Source organism: Ctenopharyngodon idella, chromosome 15, assembly GCF_019924925.1.
Source record: "Ctenopharyngodon idella isolate HZGC_01 chromosome 15, HZGC01, whole genome shotgun sequence".
NCBI classification, from domain to species: Eukaryota; Metazoa; Chordata; class Actinopteri; order Cypriniformes; family Xenocyprididae; genus Ctenopharyngodon; species Ctenopharyngodon idella.
This window is the reverse complement of record NC_067234.1, coordinates 13,466,299-13,482,821: the sequence shown is the minus strand read 5'-3', so window position 1 is coordinate 13,482,821 and position 16,523 is coordinate 13,466,299. Positions and strand designations below refer to the sequence as shown.

Here is a 16,523-nt window from a genome sequence, read left to right as displayed (position 1 = left end):
GGGATGGATGACGTCAGAACCTGGAAGAATCATTCGCCTCTGGTTCCTTCAAGATTTTCCTATGGGTTTTTTCAATTTATGAGTAAAATAAAGCCTGTGGTAAACATAACTTGACAATACTCTGACGTAAATTACAATACACATTCAGAAAACGTGAATTTTGAAGCAGTTTTGTTTATTTTTGAAAACGTATGTTTCTTAGATAAGACGATTTAGGGTGTGTGAGTGTATGTTGTAGAACAAAACGTCAAAGTATCGTCAAGTTGTGTTTACCACAGGCTTAATTTTACACATAAATTGAAAAACCTCAATATAAAACTCCATAGGAAAATCCTGAAGGAACCAGCGGCAACTTAGTCTTCCCGGTTCTGATGTCATCCCTGCTGCACTCTATTGATTGGATGGTTGTGGTTTGCTATTGGTGTGATGTCATGTGAGAGACAGGTTGTCCCGCTCACACACCCGTAAACGTCATCAGAGAAGAGAAGAGATGTCGTTGCAAGAGGAAGGGGAAGTTATTTTGATTAAAAATTATTAGGGAAAAAAAAAAAAAAAAAAAAAAAGATGTGCACGGATAAGTTATTTATAATAAATACCTCAATATTCCATTTTAAAAATAAGAATTGTCAATTTTTATTTCAAGGCGACTAACAATCAAAATGCACGTTTAAGTTAGTGGATTGATAAATCATCACAAGTTGATGGGGGCTTTTCCTCACCATTGTTAAAATGCACAGCAATGGCGGAAACTTTTCTGCCTGTATGTATTAAGGGTTACAATAAACTGGCTTACAGAGCAAACAATTTCTCTGCGCTCAAAAAAGTTCAAGTCATTTGTTCATTTATTAAATTAGTTTATCTACAGGTCATATTTGCTCTTGTGTCTTAAAAGGTCTTGTATGAAGAGAGAGCAAAGTAGGCTTAAAGAAACAAAGAGTTAAGCACTTTTCAAATGGGATTAGTTTTCCAAACAAAGTTTGAGTTACCATTATTAATAGAGGATGTCTGTTATTTCATGGATTGTGACTGAGTTAGCAAAGAAAAATCAGTCATTTGCTCTGGTGTAACAGCGGTTTTATGAGAAAATTAATCAAATAAATCGTGAATTGAATCAATTTGTGAAACAAACAACTTTATCAGACATCCTCATTGAATACTAGCCATAAGTCTTCAGCGAGTGTTTATGTGTGTGTGTGTGTGTGTGTGTGTGTAATTGACAGAGATGAAAGGTGTGTTGAAATGTCCTCTTGTCTTTCCTGTTCCTTGACCTTTTCGAACAATATGTGCTTAAACTTCTCACTTGAGTTCATCACAAACACAAGTTAGAGAGAGAAAGAGAGACCCACACCCTCTGGATATCACACCATGCTGGAACATAAAGATGGGGATTTTCTGAAAAAGAGCGTGTAAAAGGCTGTTATCAGGCCGCTCACAAAGCAATTGTTGACTAATTCCTGTTAATGGCTGGAATCCAGACGGGCTAACAGAGAGGAGACCCTTGCCAATGATTACTAACTTTGCTAAGTGAAAGCACACATGCATACATTCATATTAGGAATGGGTCCTGATGGTTAATTAGTCAACTACTCTTCAGTGTCATATGATCCTTCATAAATCATTCAAATATGCTGATTTGATGCATTTCTTATCATTATCAATGTTGAAAACAATGATATTTTTGTGGAAACCATGATTCATTTTTCAGGATTCTTTGAAGAATAGAAAGTTCAAAAGAACCACAGTTATTTGAAAATGAAATCTTTGGTAACACTACAAATGTCTTTACTTACGCTTTTGATCAATTTAATGCATCCTTGCTGAAAACAATCTTACAGACCCCAAACTTCTAAACTGTATAAATGGACTAAATAAATAAATCAAAATGCTGCATATCTAAATTAACTCCTCCTAAAGCACCCAATCATCAAAGCAGCACTTTTGTAACAAAATCCCTGTTAACATGTTTTTCTGTAGATATTTCAGTCACAGTCATGTATTGATTCTCGTGCACAGAAAAAGATGAGTGTCATTGTCATGACAACATCAAAGATTCTCTAAAACAGCATTTAAATGCAAAAGCGAAGCCTAAACCCTGACCTTATCTAAAACTAACTATTCTTTTCCTGCCTTGCAAGAACTGGTACTTCCTTCAGGAAATGTAAATGCGGTTAGTACCTGCTACAAGACTGTTGGTTGACATCTGCATAGTTGTATCATTAGCCAATGTACATTACTACTTAAAGGGATAGTTCACCCAAAATTATCCATAATTTACTCACCCTCAAGCCATCCTAGGTGTAGGTGACTTTCTTCTTTCAGCCAAACACAATCGGAGTTATATTAAAAAATATCCTGGCTCTTCCAAGATTTATAATGGGAGTCCTAGAGTTTGAAGCCCAAAAAAGCGCATTCATCCATCATAAAAGTAATCCAATCCTCCAGGGGGTTAATAAAGGCCTTTTGAAGCGAAGCAATGTTTTTTTGTAAGAAAAATATCCAAATTTAAAACTTTATAAACTATAATCACTGGCTTACGGTAATGGCCGTATGCGAGTCTAGTTCTGGTGAAAGAGTGACCTCTGACCTGACACATGAGGTAGGATGTAGGAGTAGTGTAAGCTTAGGTGTGAGCAGATGCCTCTTGCGATTCAAATAAATAGGGCTGAGCAATAGAGTTGTCAAAAGTACCAACTTCGGTACCTATCAGTACTGAAATTTTAAAAATGTGATGCTTTGAGCGCTGTTGAGTGGATTCGTAAACAATTGATTCTGATTGGACGTTCTGATTGGCCATTGTGTTGACTTGCTCATCGGATATGTTTGTGATTAGCTTCAATGACCAACGCAGCATTTGAAAGCACATGAAAGTGTTTGAATTTGAAAGTGTTTTAAAAGCGTAAACGGGAGCGCTTGAAAGCAGGCGTCTATAAGTGGATAACGCTTTCAAATTCAAACGCTTCCATGTGCTTTCAAACGCTACGTTGATCATTGAAGCCAATCACAGACATATGATGAGCAAGTCAACACAATGGCCTGTCAGAGTTGTTTACGAATCCACTCAACAGTGCTCAAAGCGTCACATTTTTAAAATTTCAGTACTGACTAGGTACCGAAGTCAGTACTTTTGACAACTCTACTGGGCAACAAACTCGACAAGCTCCTCTTCTCTTATACCAAAATCCTCTGACATTTCTCTTTAAAAAGACTTCTAATTTGTGACCTGTGTTTTGCTCTATTCTCTGCACTTCCGCGTTTGTCAATACGTCATCCGTCGGGTCAGAAGTCACTCTTCCGCCAGAACTAGACTTGCGTATGGCCGTTACCGGAAGCCAGTGATATAGTTTATAAAGTTATAAATATGGATATTTTTCTTACAAAAACCCATCGCTTCGCTTCAGAAGGCCTTTATTAACCCCCTGGAGCCGTATGGATTACTTTTATGATGGATGGATGCACTTTTTTTGAACTTGAAAATCTTGAGTACCATTCACTCCCATTATAAAGCTTGGAAGAGATTTTATATTTTAATATAACTCCGATTGTGTTTGGCTAAAAGTCATATACACCTAGGATGGCTTGAGGGTGAGTAAATCATGGGATCATTTTTAGTTTTGGGTGAACTATCCTTTAATGCCAAACAGTGCTATCCTAATACTGACTACTCCCTATAAAACGTGTGGTAGAACAGCAAACCAAGCAGACACAAAAAACAACTATGCAAATCCAAGGAGATCCATAAAAAAAGTGGGCTACAAACTCTCGTTTGCACCACAACAAATAAACATGCACAATGCAACCTGAAATACACAGACATAAAAACACAATGCAGGTAACTCTTAGGAATACTGATTCCATCTAAACACACACAGACAATGGCACAAGGGAGGTGCCCGTCCAACCAACAAGCAGACAAATGAAGTCAACAATATGCACACCCATTAATAAAGTGCGATTTACACACACACATTCACAGTACAAAAATATGCTTCATTTCTTTTGGGACCGTCTGTAGATAATGACCTCAACCTTGGCACACACCCTGGGCAGACTGTCGGCAGTGCACTGGTGAGCCTTTGTGTGTGTGTCCGTGTATGGGTATGTGTGTGTGTATGTTCACATCTTTATCAGAGACAGTTTGACCTTTGGACTGAGGGCAGGGAGAGCTTTACTCATTGTTCTGTGCTGGTACTGGTTTCCCTGTGGTAAACACAACTGTATGGTTCCCAGGCCTCCCAAACCCGCACACACAAACACACACACACACACACACACACACCATTCTCACAATGTCCGTACGGCACCCAGGCTGCACGTCAGACCCGTTCGGACTCTCTTTCACACACCTACACGCACAAACACATATTAATTCTGTGCAAACATTTAACTCATAGAGGACACACCCCTGAGGACCGCCTGGCACCACAGACTGAATCTTCTAATGACCGACCTGCTTCTTCCTGCAGAAAACCACACTATAGGAACTTGTTCATGCTGGTTCAGACAGATTTCCACTTAATCTATAGAGCTTTAAGGAGGTAAACTTCACAATGACCTTCCGCTGGTTCTGTAGGGTGACCTTCAGCACAAATGAGAAGGGAGGAGATGAACATTTGTGCTCTATACTATTCTGGTAACCTTTTCTTATTATAAAACTTAATATACGGCTCATACTTGGGGTTAACTGTAAGCGTTAAACTTCAGCATTCAACTTGACCCCCACCTTTTGTGACATCAAATTTAGTCTTTTCACACTGCTTTGAACCCAAGTTATCTTGTCCTTTCAAACTCTGCTTTTAACCCAAGTTAAAGCAATGTTTCACATTTGTAATTTAGAATTCAAACGCTTGAACTTTTGACCCTGGGTTATGAAAACCTGCTCTGCAGGTTTGGCACTGCTGTTCCTGGGTTTAACGGTGTACAGTATGAATCCATGCAGCGGCCAGTTGTTTAGTACCAAACAACCAATCATAAACTGACCAGCACTTGTCTCATTAAATATTCATGAGCTTTGTACGGTCACAGAACTTTCACACGCTGTATTTTTTTTCAGCGTTTGAGGGAAATCAAAATGGCAATCAGAATGAGTAAATTGGAGCAAATCAAAAATCAAGTCTATTCAAAGGGTTAGTTCACCCAAAAATAAACATTCTGTCATTAATTACTCACACTCATGTCGTTCCACACCCGTAAGACCTTCGTTCATCTTTGGAACACAAATTAAGATATTTTTGATCAAATCCGATGGCTCAGTGAGGCCTCTATTGCCAGCAAGATAATTAACACTTTCAATGCCCAGAAAGGTACTAAAAACATTTTTAAAACAGTTCATGTGACTACAGTGGTTCAACCTTAATGTTATGAAGCGACGAGAATACTTTTTGTGCATCAAAAAAAAACAAAATAACGACTTTTCAACAATATCTAGTTTTAAGTGATTTCAAAACACTGCTTTGAATCTGCCCAAAGTCACGTGATTACAGCAGTTCGACTCGCGATCGGAACCACTGATTCAAAACAAAAGATTCAAAGCAGTGTTTTGAAATCACTTAAAACTAGATATTGTTGAAAAGTCGTTATTTTGTTTTTTTGGCACACAAAAAGTATTCTTGTCGCTTCATAACCTTAAGATAGAACCACTGTAGTCACATGAACTGTTTTAAATCTGTTTTTAGTACCTTTCTGGACTCTGAAAGTGTTAATTGTCTTGCTGTCAATGGAGGCCTCACTGAGCCATCGGATTTTATCAAAAATATCTTCATTTGTGTTCTGAAGATGAACGAAGGTCTTATGGGTGTGGAACGACATGAGGGTATGTAATTAATGACAGAAATTTCATATTTGGGTGAACTAACCCTTTAAGACAACCTAGATGGTACAGTGAAAAACATACAAGCTCAATTGATGAACAAGTGCAAGACAAGACGCTTTGTAAAAAGGTTGTGTGTGGTGTAGAACTGCACGATTAATTGTAAAAAGATCGCGATCTCGATTCAAGCACCCACGCAATCCTATTATTCATTTAATTTATTAATGACAACGATTCTCCCGCGTCTATTAAACCTTTGAAAAAATCATACCGAAACGTTCAAATCTGTGTTCGTGCTGCCAGAGCGAGCCGTTTTGAATCACACATTAGTTATTTCTGTGTTACAAATATTCACATTATCACAGAAGTACATATTAACGCCTTATTCTGCATGACCATATTCTACATCCCATAATCCTACCCCGTACCTTAGCTTAAACGCTACAACAACTACCTTACTAACTATTAATAAGCAGTAAATTGGGAGTTTATTGAGGCAAGTTGTGGTTAATAGTGAATATGTGTTCCCCATACTAAAGTGTTACCTTTAATATATACAAATATAATAATATATATGCACACATATATATTATGCAAACACAAACGTTTATCACTGTGTTAATCGCGATCAATCGATTTTACAGCCCTAGCAAATAAGAATGTTAACCCAGTTTACAAACATAAACTTCAAAACCTGAAAAACCTCAAAACCCCTAAATGCTAAATAAAGAGAAAAGGATGCATGTTAGGTGTGTAAAATGCTTTATCCATGTATTCTCTATGCATTCTCCTGCAGCCACAGAGAATGATGGTAGATGTAGTTTTCCCTGTCTCTTCGCGAACCTTGCATACTTTAACTATGACCGCTGTTCTTCAAAAACAGCAGTAATTAAATCACAATTAAACTTTAATTAATGACCAGTTCCTTCATTTGCTTCCACCACAATTCTTTAATCAAACACCCCCAAACTCAGAACAAACGGCCGCAAAGAAAATGCTTAGTTTCCTCGCCAGTAATTATGACACTGTGGTGGCATTCATGTGCACTCACCTCTGATCATTCTGATGTAAGGTAGCACAGACTCGAATGTTGGCTGACTCATGTTTGAAAATGTTAAAATCTAGTTTTGAGGGAAAACATTTTATATACATGAAAATGGCTAATAAACTTGAATTGAAATCTAGATGTTGGCTCTTTTAACTTGGGCTACATTTTCAATAAAAGAAAATGCATTTAGTTTTCAGATATTATGAAGACTTTTCAGAGCTGTAAGTGAGAGCCTCTTATATATTAATGAATAATCCATCCTCTCCAAGTAAAGATGAGTCAAGACCAGTCAAACAGTGACATCTGATGGTTTCGGGGGTGTTGGCTTGACAGTGACTTATTACTCGACTGGCCTGATGCCTGCGCTCTGTTCATGGTTCATGCTGACTTCAGTCAAGGCTGAGCTTAGGTAGACTGATTCAGGACCTGTCGCTTAGGGATAAAAAGTGACTGGAAGTACTGAACAACAACCCCCATAATTCCCTGTGGAACACAAACGACATAGCCATCAGTCACACCAATCAAATCTCAAAATAAACATCCATATGACCTGACCCTTGACCAATCAGAGCACAAGATAAATAAACCGCTGACCCGGCCATTTCAATTCACTCTCGGCAGACGCAGACACTCGTTGAGTCATTAGGGAAAGAGAGAGTGAGGAAGAAAGAAAGAAAGAGAGAAAGTAGTGGATAAAGGTGTTGATGGATGAGGGTAACTGTGTTATTGTCACCTACATCCAGTCCTTCCTTTCCTAACATATACAAGGAAATCGCTTCTTATGTGGGCGTCTATGGGACAACTCTGACGCACAATTCATAGAATCATATATATACATCATATAATTATCTCCTTCTCCATCTCATCTCCTCCTGTTTTCTCTCAGATGAAATCTCACACAAACAGACAAGAGGATAATTTCCCAGGACATAAGCAGACCTCTCGGCTAAACCCAGTAGCTTCTGGCTAATCAATCAATCCTTTGAAAACATGTGATCAATCATGATCAAAACCCACAGTGGCCTGCAACTCTCTCCATCTTCCGCAGATGCACATACTCAATGCCTGTGAACGCCAGCCTTGTTTCACACTGACCCCATCACGGCTCACTGTTTTACTTGTAATTAACTCATCGGTCACTTTGACTTTGTCTCTAAAAACAAAAGTCTCCAGCTTTAAACTCTCTGATCTTTTCAAAGTGGACATGCATACAGTTTGAGGCAGAGAAATTCTCCAAGGGAAATCATCACAATCCCAGGAACTCTACTAAAAACTTTGTAGTATATCATTCCAGGGGAGAGAGAGAGAGAGAGAGAGAGAGAGAGAGAGAGAGAGAGAGAGAGAGAGAGAGAGAGAGAGAAGAAAAGTAAATATTTACTCAAGAGGTAAAAATTGAGAAGTTAACATTGTATATTTGAAAATTGAAGACAATAAACACTTTTTTTTTTTTGCCTTCTTCAGTCCACAGTGAGTCTGAAAAATGTTTGGGGCAGACACGGTTCACTGTCCACAGAAACACTGGAACTCTAAGATTCAGTATCAGACAGCGAACGAGCGTTTAATACGGTTCGCGCTCACCTTTTTAAATGGCCCTATCCGTTCACCCCGTTCTGAATAGGCTCTATAATGAGCCCAGGGGTGGCGGACGCGGGACGCAGCAGCACGGCCCATTGCACAATGCAGAATCTAACGCGCGCCCGTATCTGAGAAGAAGCGGACTGTGGTCGCGCGCTGACAGGCGGAGAGAATGCTCGCGCGCAGGGCTTATTCTCACGCGCTTCACTCACGCGGAATGTCACATTGTTAAATTTGGAGCCCCGTCTTTTTTTTCTTTTCTTTTTCTTTCTCAGCGTCGAGTTGATTTTCCGTTGTTTGGACACTTTCACGGTGAAGTGAGTCACATCAAAGTCAAAACAAAAGTCGTGGCGTGAAACTGATGGAGCTGTCGAAGACGCTGAATGGGACAAAGGGACAATCAAAAGTCTTGCTGAACATGTGCAGCTTATCAAATGTAGTTATCATCAGACGAGAAATCAGAGTTAGGGCGTAGGGAAAATGCATCTGAATTTATCTTAAATTCTATAATTTCACAGATACCTAAGACGGTAATTAACGTCCTAAATTTACCCAAATCCGACTTAAGATATTACTAAAAAAGGTTTTTAATCTTCAAGGTCTTAAATATATCAACAATTTTATTCTTCAAACAGAACTTTATGGAGTTGCTAATGTAATGCTACGCATGTCTATACTATGGACTTGATTATAAAACATTAAACGTGACTATTGCAATTCTGCATATTTCTGGTCCTCACTCAAAAAGCCTATTGTTACTTTATAGATTGCAACTAATTATTTTATATTTAAAACTATATATATTACCTTGCATATTTTACTCTGAACCAATCTAGGCCTTTATACTCCATTCTTACCTCAATAGCAAGTATAATTTTGCACTTCTGGTTAGATGCTAACGGCATAACTCATTGCCTCTCATTGTACTCTGCACAATAACAATAAAGTTCTAATCTAATCCATGAACAGCTATATTATCCATAATGAGCAATGAAACCATTTTCATAAAAGATATTCAGACAAGTAAACTTGGCAGACTTTAAAGTGTATAAATGATGCTACATAATTACAAGTGCAATTAAAAATGTCATGATCCGTCAGAATGTCATGGGTAGGGTTTCAACTGACAGCACGGTCTGATTTCTGGCAGGTCAAGGTTATTATTCTTGTTCATGAAGTGTAATTTTACCCCATTCATAGTAAACCTGTAACATCATGCTGAGGGATATAGGACACTTGGCACGGCGTGTTAAAACATTATAGACAATTTAAGACTGTTGGACTTGCAGGTGAAATGTCCGGCACCGCTGGCCAAATCCACAAAACATGTCGTGCACACACACCAGCTAAACGACCGATTTTTATTACCTTTCCAGCACTCACACACATCAGTGCGAGCGCGTGCAACCAGAGTGATGTGCGGTGAACGCGCGCGCAGAGGCCACACGGAGAGAAGATTACTTTTTTTCCCTTTTCCCCCCTTCAAGAAAACCGAGTCCGCAGCTACTCAGACTGCCGCTGATCGCGCTTTTACCGGCAGACGGGCCCCGTTATGAGGAGTCTGGGAATTTAAATATTCAATGTTGACATAGTGCAGGACTGGCGCTAGGCCAGAGAGGCCAGTGTCTCGCGGGACCCGCGCGGTCCAGAACATTCTCTCCCTTTCACTTAATAGGTAGAAATCTTCTTCTTACATCTTGGGTAAATAATAATCTTTAAATACATCCCCTGACAATTATCTAGATATTCTCAGATAGTAGCGTAGATAACGATGCTGGAGCTCCGAGAGGGTGGGAAAGTCTGTAAAAATCTTGGCTAATATTCTTGCATTTTTAGCCAAAGCTCGTGCACAACAGAAAAGTGCCGGCGTATAACATCATACTATCCCCTCTCTAAAACTAATAATTAAAATAAATAACTATAGCAAATGTTCATGTTCATTTGTGTTAGTAAAATAACATTGGTTGGTTGATTTTCAGAACAGGTCATTAATAAAAAGCTGAAGTAAAATAACTTGATAAGAGGACAAAAGACGTTTTCTAGAGCAAAAGCATAAAACAGTGGAGTTGTGACAGCCATGGTGATTTATTAAATGACATCAATATCAATGACAGCCTATATAAATCTGGGGAAAAAAGTAAGAGTTAGTTGTGAAACCTCTCTCGAATAATAATTTCTTACACTTGTGGCAATCTTAAAGAAAGTGATGAGCTGCCCTACCTGCAGCAACAGGAAAACTCAGAAGTGAAATTGCGTTGTTCTGGTGTTGGTATAGATATGTGTGGATAAGAGATTGTGTGTGTGCACGTGAGCGTGTTTGACAAGTTGCTGTTGTGCGCAGAAAAATCCCTCTCACTGTACAATGGCAGGGCATAGGGCTCGAGAGGTAGTTTATTGAGCGGATAAGACCCGCGCGACCCCTGTTTCTGCCCAGACGGAGCGCGCGAAGTGTCTAGCCCATCACGGTGCTGTCGACAGGAAAGGAAACAATAATTCAAGAGCAAAATGATCCTTTACTTTTTTGTTTTCACTGCCTCTTTTGTTATGTTCGCACATACTAACATTAAGTTTTTTACCAGCTGTCAATACATATTTTTTAAAAAATAAATAAATGATTATATATATATATATATATAATTAATTCAACTTTCAAAAACGAGACTTTTAGCTCTGCTCCGAGATTATAAAAAACTTTTAAGCACTGTGAAATATTTGCATGGATTTTCGTGCTGTGGACCACAATGAGAGTTTATTGGAAAACAGCAAAAAAAGAAAATTGGTCAAATCAGCAGTTAGCAGCCTACTGCGCACGAGGGGGCCGAATTATTCACAGACCTGAGCGAAATACATTCGTTCCGAATAAATCCAATGAGGAGGGGAACAACTTCTCACTAACTACTTGATGTTCAGTTTCGGCGTTTGAGCTTGTGTTGTGGCGTGGCATTGAACACAAGCATTGAACGTCAACTCAAACAAGCGCCTAAGGCAACCCGTAATCAAAAGCTAAGATTACAGTCGACCGTTTAGAGAGCCATAACAAACAAAAACATTTCTCCGGGCTGTTCATACCGGAACAAAAATTCATAACGGGATTTGATCACTTGTTGCACAACCAACAATTACACAGAAAAAAGGGTAAGGATATTAATGTCCACGAATCAAAATACTTCAAAGCGACGCTTTTTTTTCTCACCACAGTCCTGTTAATCTAGCATATATGCAATTCTTTGGATCGCCTGCCGTAACATCAGCTGTAAGCTACCTGTTTGCATTTAAAAGCGTGCCTCTACAGCTGGCTTTCTGTTGTCGACTAGGCGAAGCTAAGCTTTCAAAGTCGCGGCTGGAAATTGATGTGACCGGAGCAGCAGAAACTCGCACGAACCGTGTTGTTTTAACGAACACCGGGGCGCTCGGGGCTTGAATAGAGAAAACGATTACAGCATGCGATAGTTAAAAAGTTTGTGCGGCACGCGCAACTTTTATGCCAGTTTCGAATCTAAGTCTGAAACGTCCGAGCGCGCGCGACGGTTCGCGTTTAGCTTGTCTTCAACACTTACAAGCAACTAACTCCGACTGGAACCGCTGGGGTCTGCCGACTGTAACTGTTTAGTGACTAAATGTTTCTATGCATCATACACATGGACAAGATGGCAGTTTGAAAAGGGCTAAAAAAGAGATGTTGCACCTACCAGTGGTCAGTTTCCTTGCCCTGCCTTTGGACCTCATGATGCCAGTCTTTCGGCGTGGGTTTGTCAGATTTTTTCTCGAATCTTTTCCTCCTTTTTCCCTTTTCCTCTGTCGTTTTTCTCTGTGATTCTCAATCCCAGACGCACTATCTCTCCAGCATTGTCAGTTTGGACACCTTCGCACATGCGCACACCCCCGAGCTGCCAGCATCGTCAAAAAGTTTGGAACGATTCATCACCCAAGTATTACAGATCTTGTCAGATTGCAATAGCCAGCGAGATCCCTCTCGTGTCAGATCTTCAGAGATCAGTGGGCGCGGGACGGAGCTATTCGCGACCTCCGGGTGCACGAGGAACCGGAGACATTAATTATAATGAAGCAGTCTCGAGCGTCCAAGGCGCCCGGTCTTTTGTGTTTTAAATGAAGACGCATTAATCACTGTACGGGGAAATGACAATTGTAAAACGTTTTCATTAAACGTTTTATGTTGTTTAATTGAGATTTGACCATCGTTATGAATTTATGATAAACTTTCACTTCTCTCCCCCTCCCTCGGCCATGCAGGCGCGTGGGCAGTCGGTACCGAGGGCAGCCCGTTGAACATTTTTTTTCTTGCATGCGGCACTGACAGTTATTAATACGAGTAGACCTTGCTCTTCATGATTTTTTATGTCGGTTATTGACCAACTACATTCATACGGGATGGAAAAAAAACCCTGTAAAAACACATAATCAATTATTTTCCGGTGCGTAAAATGTTGGGTTGATAACGCGATTTTAGGAAGAGGTTAAGTTAAATCTGCATATTTATTCTAAACGCAGACCATTTTTCTTAATGTGTAACGGAAATTCATCTCTGATGCCTTTGGGACACATTTTTGTCGATGTCCAGCAATTATCAAATTAAAAATATTAGATACGGTAGGCCTTTAGCTGATATGATCTTGATATATGATCCTGGGTAACGAATAAATCAACATTATCGTATCTAATTTTATTTTATTTATTTTTTGGCATTTAATAGTAGTTTTTCAAGATGGGTGAGAATTTGAGAAACTCTTTGGGTCATTAAGTTAATTGTCCATTAATTAGAAGCGCGTGACATCATGTTGACCTTGCCCATGAACCTTTAAAAGGGTCGCTTTCTCTTCTCTGGCGGTATTGATTGCTAAGTATTTCTAAAACGGATCCAATTAATCTGACATCACTCTGCATAAAAATGAATGGTGCAGAACAAACATCAGCTGCCGTCCACGCCTCTCTGCGCTATAGCTGACCAGCACTTACAAATGCAACACATAAAAACCAGAACAGCCAACAGTAAATGAGAGAAAATGGAGGTTCTTTAAATAACAAAAACAGCCATTCCATATTTTGCCAAATTACAGCTCACAATTATCATAATTGTCAATGATCATGATGAAATTTATATTCATTTATTTGTTTGATTATGTATTTATTGGGCACAGTCTGTAATTTAAAAACAGCTCAAATGCCCAAGAAATAATTAATCTTGCAAATCAAAAGAAATGTACCCAATGTTAATTCGTTTTCATAAATGGATTCTCCAGTGCATTTTCAGCGTTTTATGAGGTAACTTTATAAATGGAAACACGAAGAAAACTGAATAAACAATTAGTCTTCAATTGTTGCACCAGAAATGAATAAAATGTAAGCGTGAGAGAACAAGTACAACAACCCAATACAAACAGAGGGAGACACACAGAGAGGGCTTGAAAGCTGTCAATTCATTGTAGTCCTCTTTTGTTTTGCCGTACGTTGGCTTTAGTCTATGAAAGAGTTTTTATCCACTCGCAATATCTCACAGTCCTTATTTTTCACAGTACATATTTTATTATGATACTCTGACCCCGTCGGCCAGAGATGGCTGGCGTACTGGTGTGAAGATCAGTCAAGACCCCGTGGGCTGTAATTACTGAAAATTAATTGAGGCCAGAGCCCTTTTGGAAATGCGGCTAAATTATTAGCTTGTCGTCGGGTTTAAATCCACCCCATCAAAAAGAGAGGATCCAGTTTACCTTCTGTGATTAATACTCCAACCTAATTAAAGGTTTGCCCTCTTCTGTCGTTTGATGTACGGCACACAGAGGTCGTTGGCGAGATTCGGTGATGTTAAAGAGGGAAGGGAAGGGTTAAAATAAAAACATAATTTGTAAAGTCGGGTGCTCTCGCGCCAGACTGAAAGTGAAATGGGAGCCGCGGGCACAAGGAAATTACCGCGCGCCCGCGTGACCTTTGCGCGAGGTAATCAATCAAGTGATCAACAGGGATATTTATCAATGCTACATCCTGTCGGCTGCTCCTCAAACTCGAAATCAAAACAGTGCAGCGTGTGAAATAGGTTGAATTATTTTATATAATGTCTGTGATAATAATAGAGTGATCAAATGATACAATTTTATACTTTAAAACTTTAAATGTAAACACAGTTACCAAAGAAAAAACTAATACAATACAAAAAAAAAAACCTTGCAATTTATTTTCATTACTCAAAGAGGGACGCGAAAAAAAGGAAAAGAAAAAATGATGCAGAGAAAAATATGCTGAGCACTGTCAGAAGGGTAAGAATTATATTAATCCAGTTTTTACGACCGTAAAAACCCGTTCACCCCAGTCATTTAATTAATATAATTATATTGGCATTACTTATCGGTATTATTTAACTCGGCAAAGTCATAATGCTTGTTGGTTTGGCAGAAAATATTACGCGGGGAAAAATAGCAGGCAGAGGCAGAAAAGCCAGCGGTGCCCCAGCGAGCACTGCCCCTCAGAGGAGGCGCGCGTAACGGGAGCGCGAACGAACACGAGCGCATTCTTCACATCCGTGCAGGAGACTCTGCCAACGACTCCCTCTGCCCAGCCTCTCCGCTTCAAACAAGCGGAAACATTCCGTAACCACAGGCTTCACGGCATAGAGAGAGGGGGTAGACAGGGCTGCAGCAAACATCGTGCTTGCAATGCTTATTTTATTTATTTACTTTTTTACTTTGCTAATTTGCACGCTGTGCATTGGTTGTTTAATGTGTAGTCTCGACCACATCTAACCTATCTAAATAGCAGGCTACTATTTTTTTTTTTAGCCTAATTAGTATACGTTTAATTTGTAGTTTGAAACACTTCAGGTACCACAAAAGTTTACAAGTTAGAATAGCCCACATAAATTGATGCTTGCGAACAGAACTCTGCGCAAAGCGGTAACCATAGCAACAACAGAGCTTTGGAACACTTTTACGATCGTCATCGAACGGTCAGTGACATCATCACTCAAAAATAGAACGTCATGATTTATCAGATTTACAAATATCACAAAATAATATAAGTGTTTGTTTAAAAAGTTCAAGTAGCTTAATATAGAGGCGCCAAAAGACAATTTGGTTTGCGCGAGAGGAACCACGATGAACATTTCCTATTGAAACTCCTTTACAAATGTGGCTCCCCTGCATACTGTAGAAAATATATAGGTTGGTGCTTTGCTTGGCGAGCAGTATTTACACATCTGCGGTGGGGCTTCATTTCCAACAGCAACACTGTATGATTACTGTGAAATCAATAGCGATTGAAAAAGGCTTTAATAAAACAACGTTAATAACATCACGTCAAGCTTAAATGGTTTTAAAAGTATCCGAGTTAATAAGAATATCTATGAAAATGGCACATAATGGGGGAAAGCTGATCCAATTGAATTACATTAGCAAACTTCTAACAATGTCAAACGAACTTTTCATCCCATCCACAGCAACTGCAATATTGTGAATTATCATATCTCTTCTTTTTTTTTAAGGTCATAAAAACTGTTGATGGTCAAGACAAAGCAGAAACAGTAAAACATTTTCTAGAAACACTCTGGATATGATGTGCTCGCGGACGTTAAACAGGCACTGAAAAGAAAACTGAGTAAAACGAGACTCATGCCACAAGACGCTGATCGTTAGGCAACAGTGAAAAAAAAAAACACCTCTCTGTGGGGAAAGACATTGTGCTGATCTAGCATGTCTGTTCGTCAGTCATAAAAATCCATCGCTATACACCATAATAAATCTGATTCACTCATATGTTGTGTATAGCTTGTTTTGAGTGAAAGGGTATTTAGTAATTGAAGTGCTTGTTGCACAGCCAAGTCTGAATTTTATGTCCTCGCTACACTAGACCGAGCGCGCACTCGCGGGAAATTGAAGGCTGAAAGAGCTCGTGCAGTCAGAGAATTTGAAATCCTTTGTCTCCTGCGGTAAAGAAAAAAAAAAGTTAGTCTAATTATTGTACATTTATTTAATGTACCTTTTCAAATATTTTTGCATTGTTGTAATAGACCATACACGAAGATATTAATAGTATGTAAATGATTCTATAAATAGGCTAAATCGATCAATTAATATAGAAGTTACTGTT

General features: G+C 39.1%; 1 protein-coding gene across 14 annotated transcripts in view; it reads right to left on the bottom strand.

Annotated features, from left to right (window-relative positions):
- mecom (MDS1 and EVI1 complex locus) overlaps window positions 1–12,576 on the bottom strand; it is a 211,169-nt gene extending 198,593 nt beyond the window's left edge. For 5 of the 14 annotated variants that reach the window (XM_051862359.1, XM_051862363.1, XM_051862360.1 and 2 more), the window contains exon 1: window positions 12,119–12,574. In XM_051862359.1, the coding sequence (XP_051718319.1) occupies window positions 12,119–12,155 (37 nt within the window). In that variant the 5' untranslated portion in view covers window positions 12,156–12,574. Of the gene's footprint in view, window positions 1–12,118 lie in introns of all 14 variants that reach the window. The other 9 variants (XM_051862367.1, XM_051862369.1, XM_051862375.1 and 6 more) reach the window with 3 other exon arrangements.
- Between the last annotated feature and the right edge of the window lie 3,947 nt (window positions 12,577–16,523).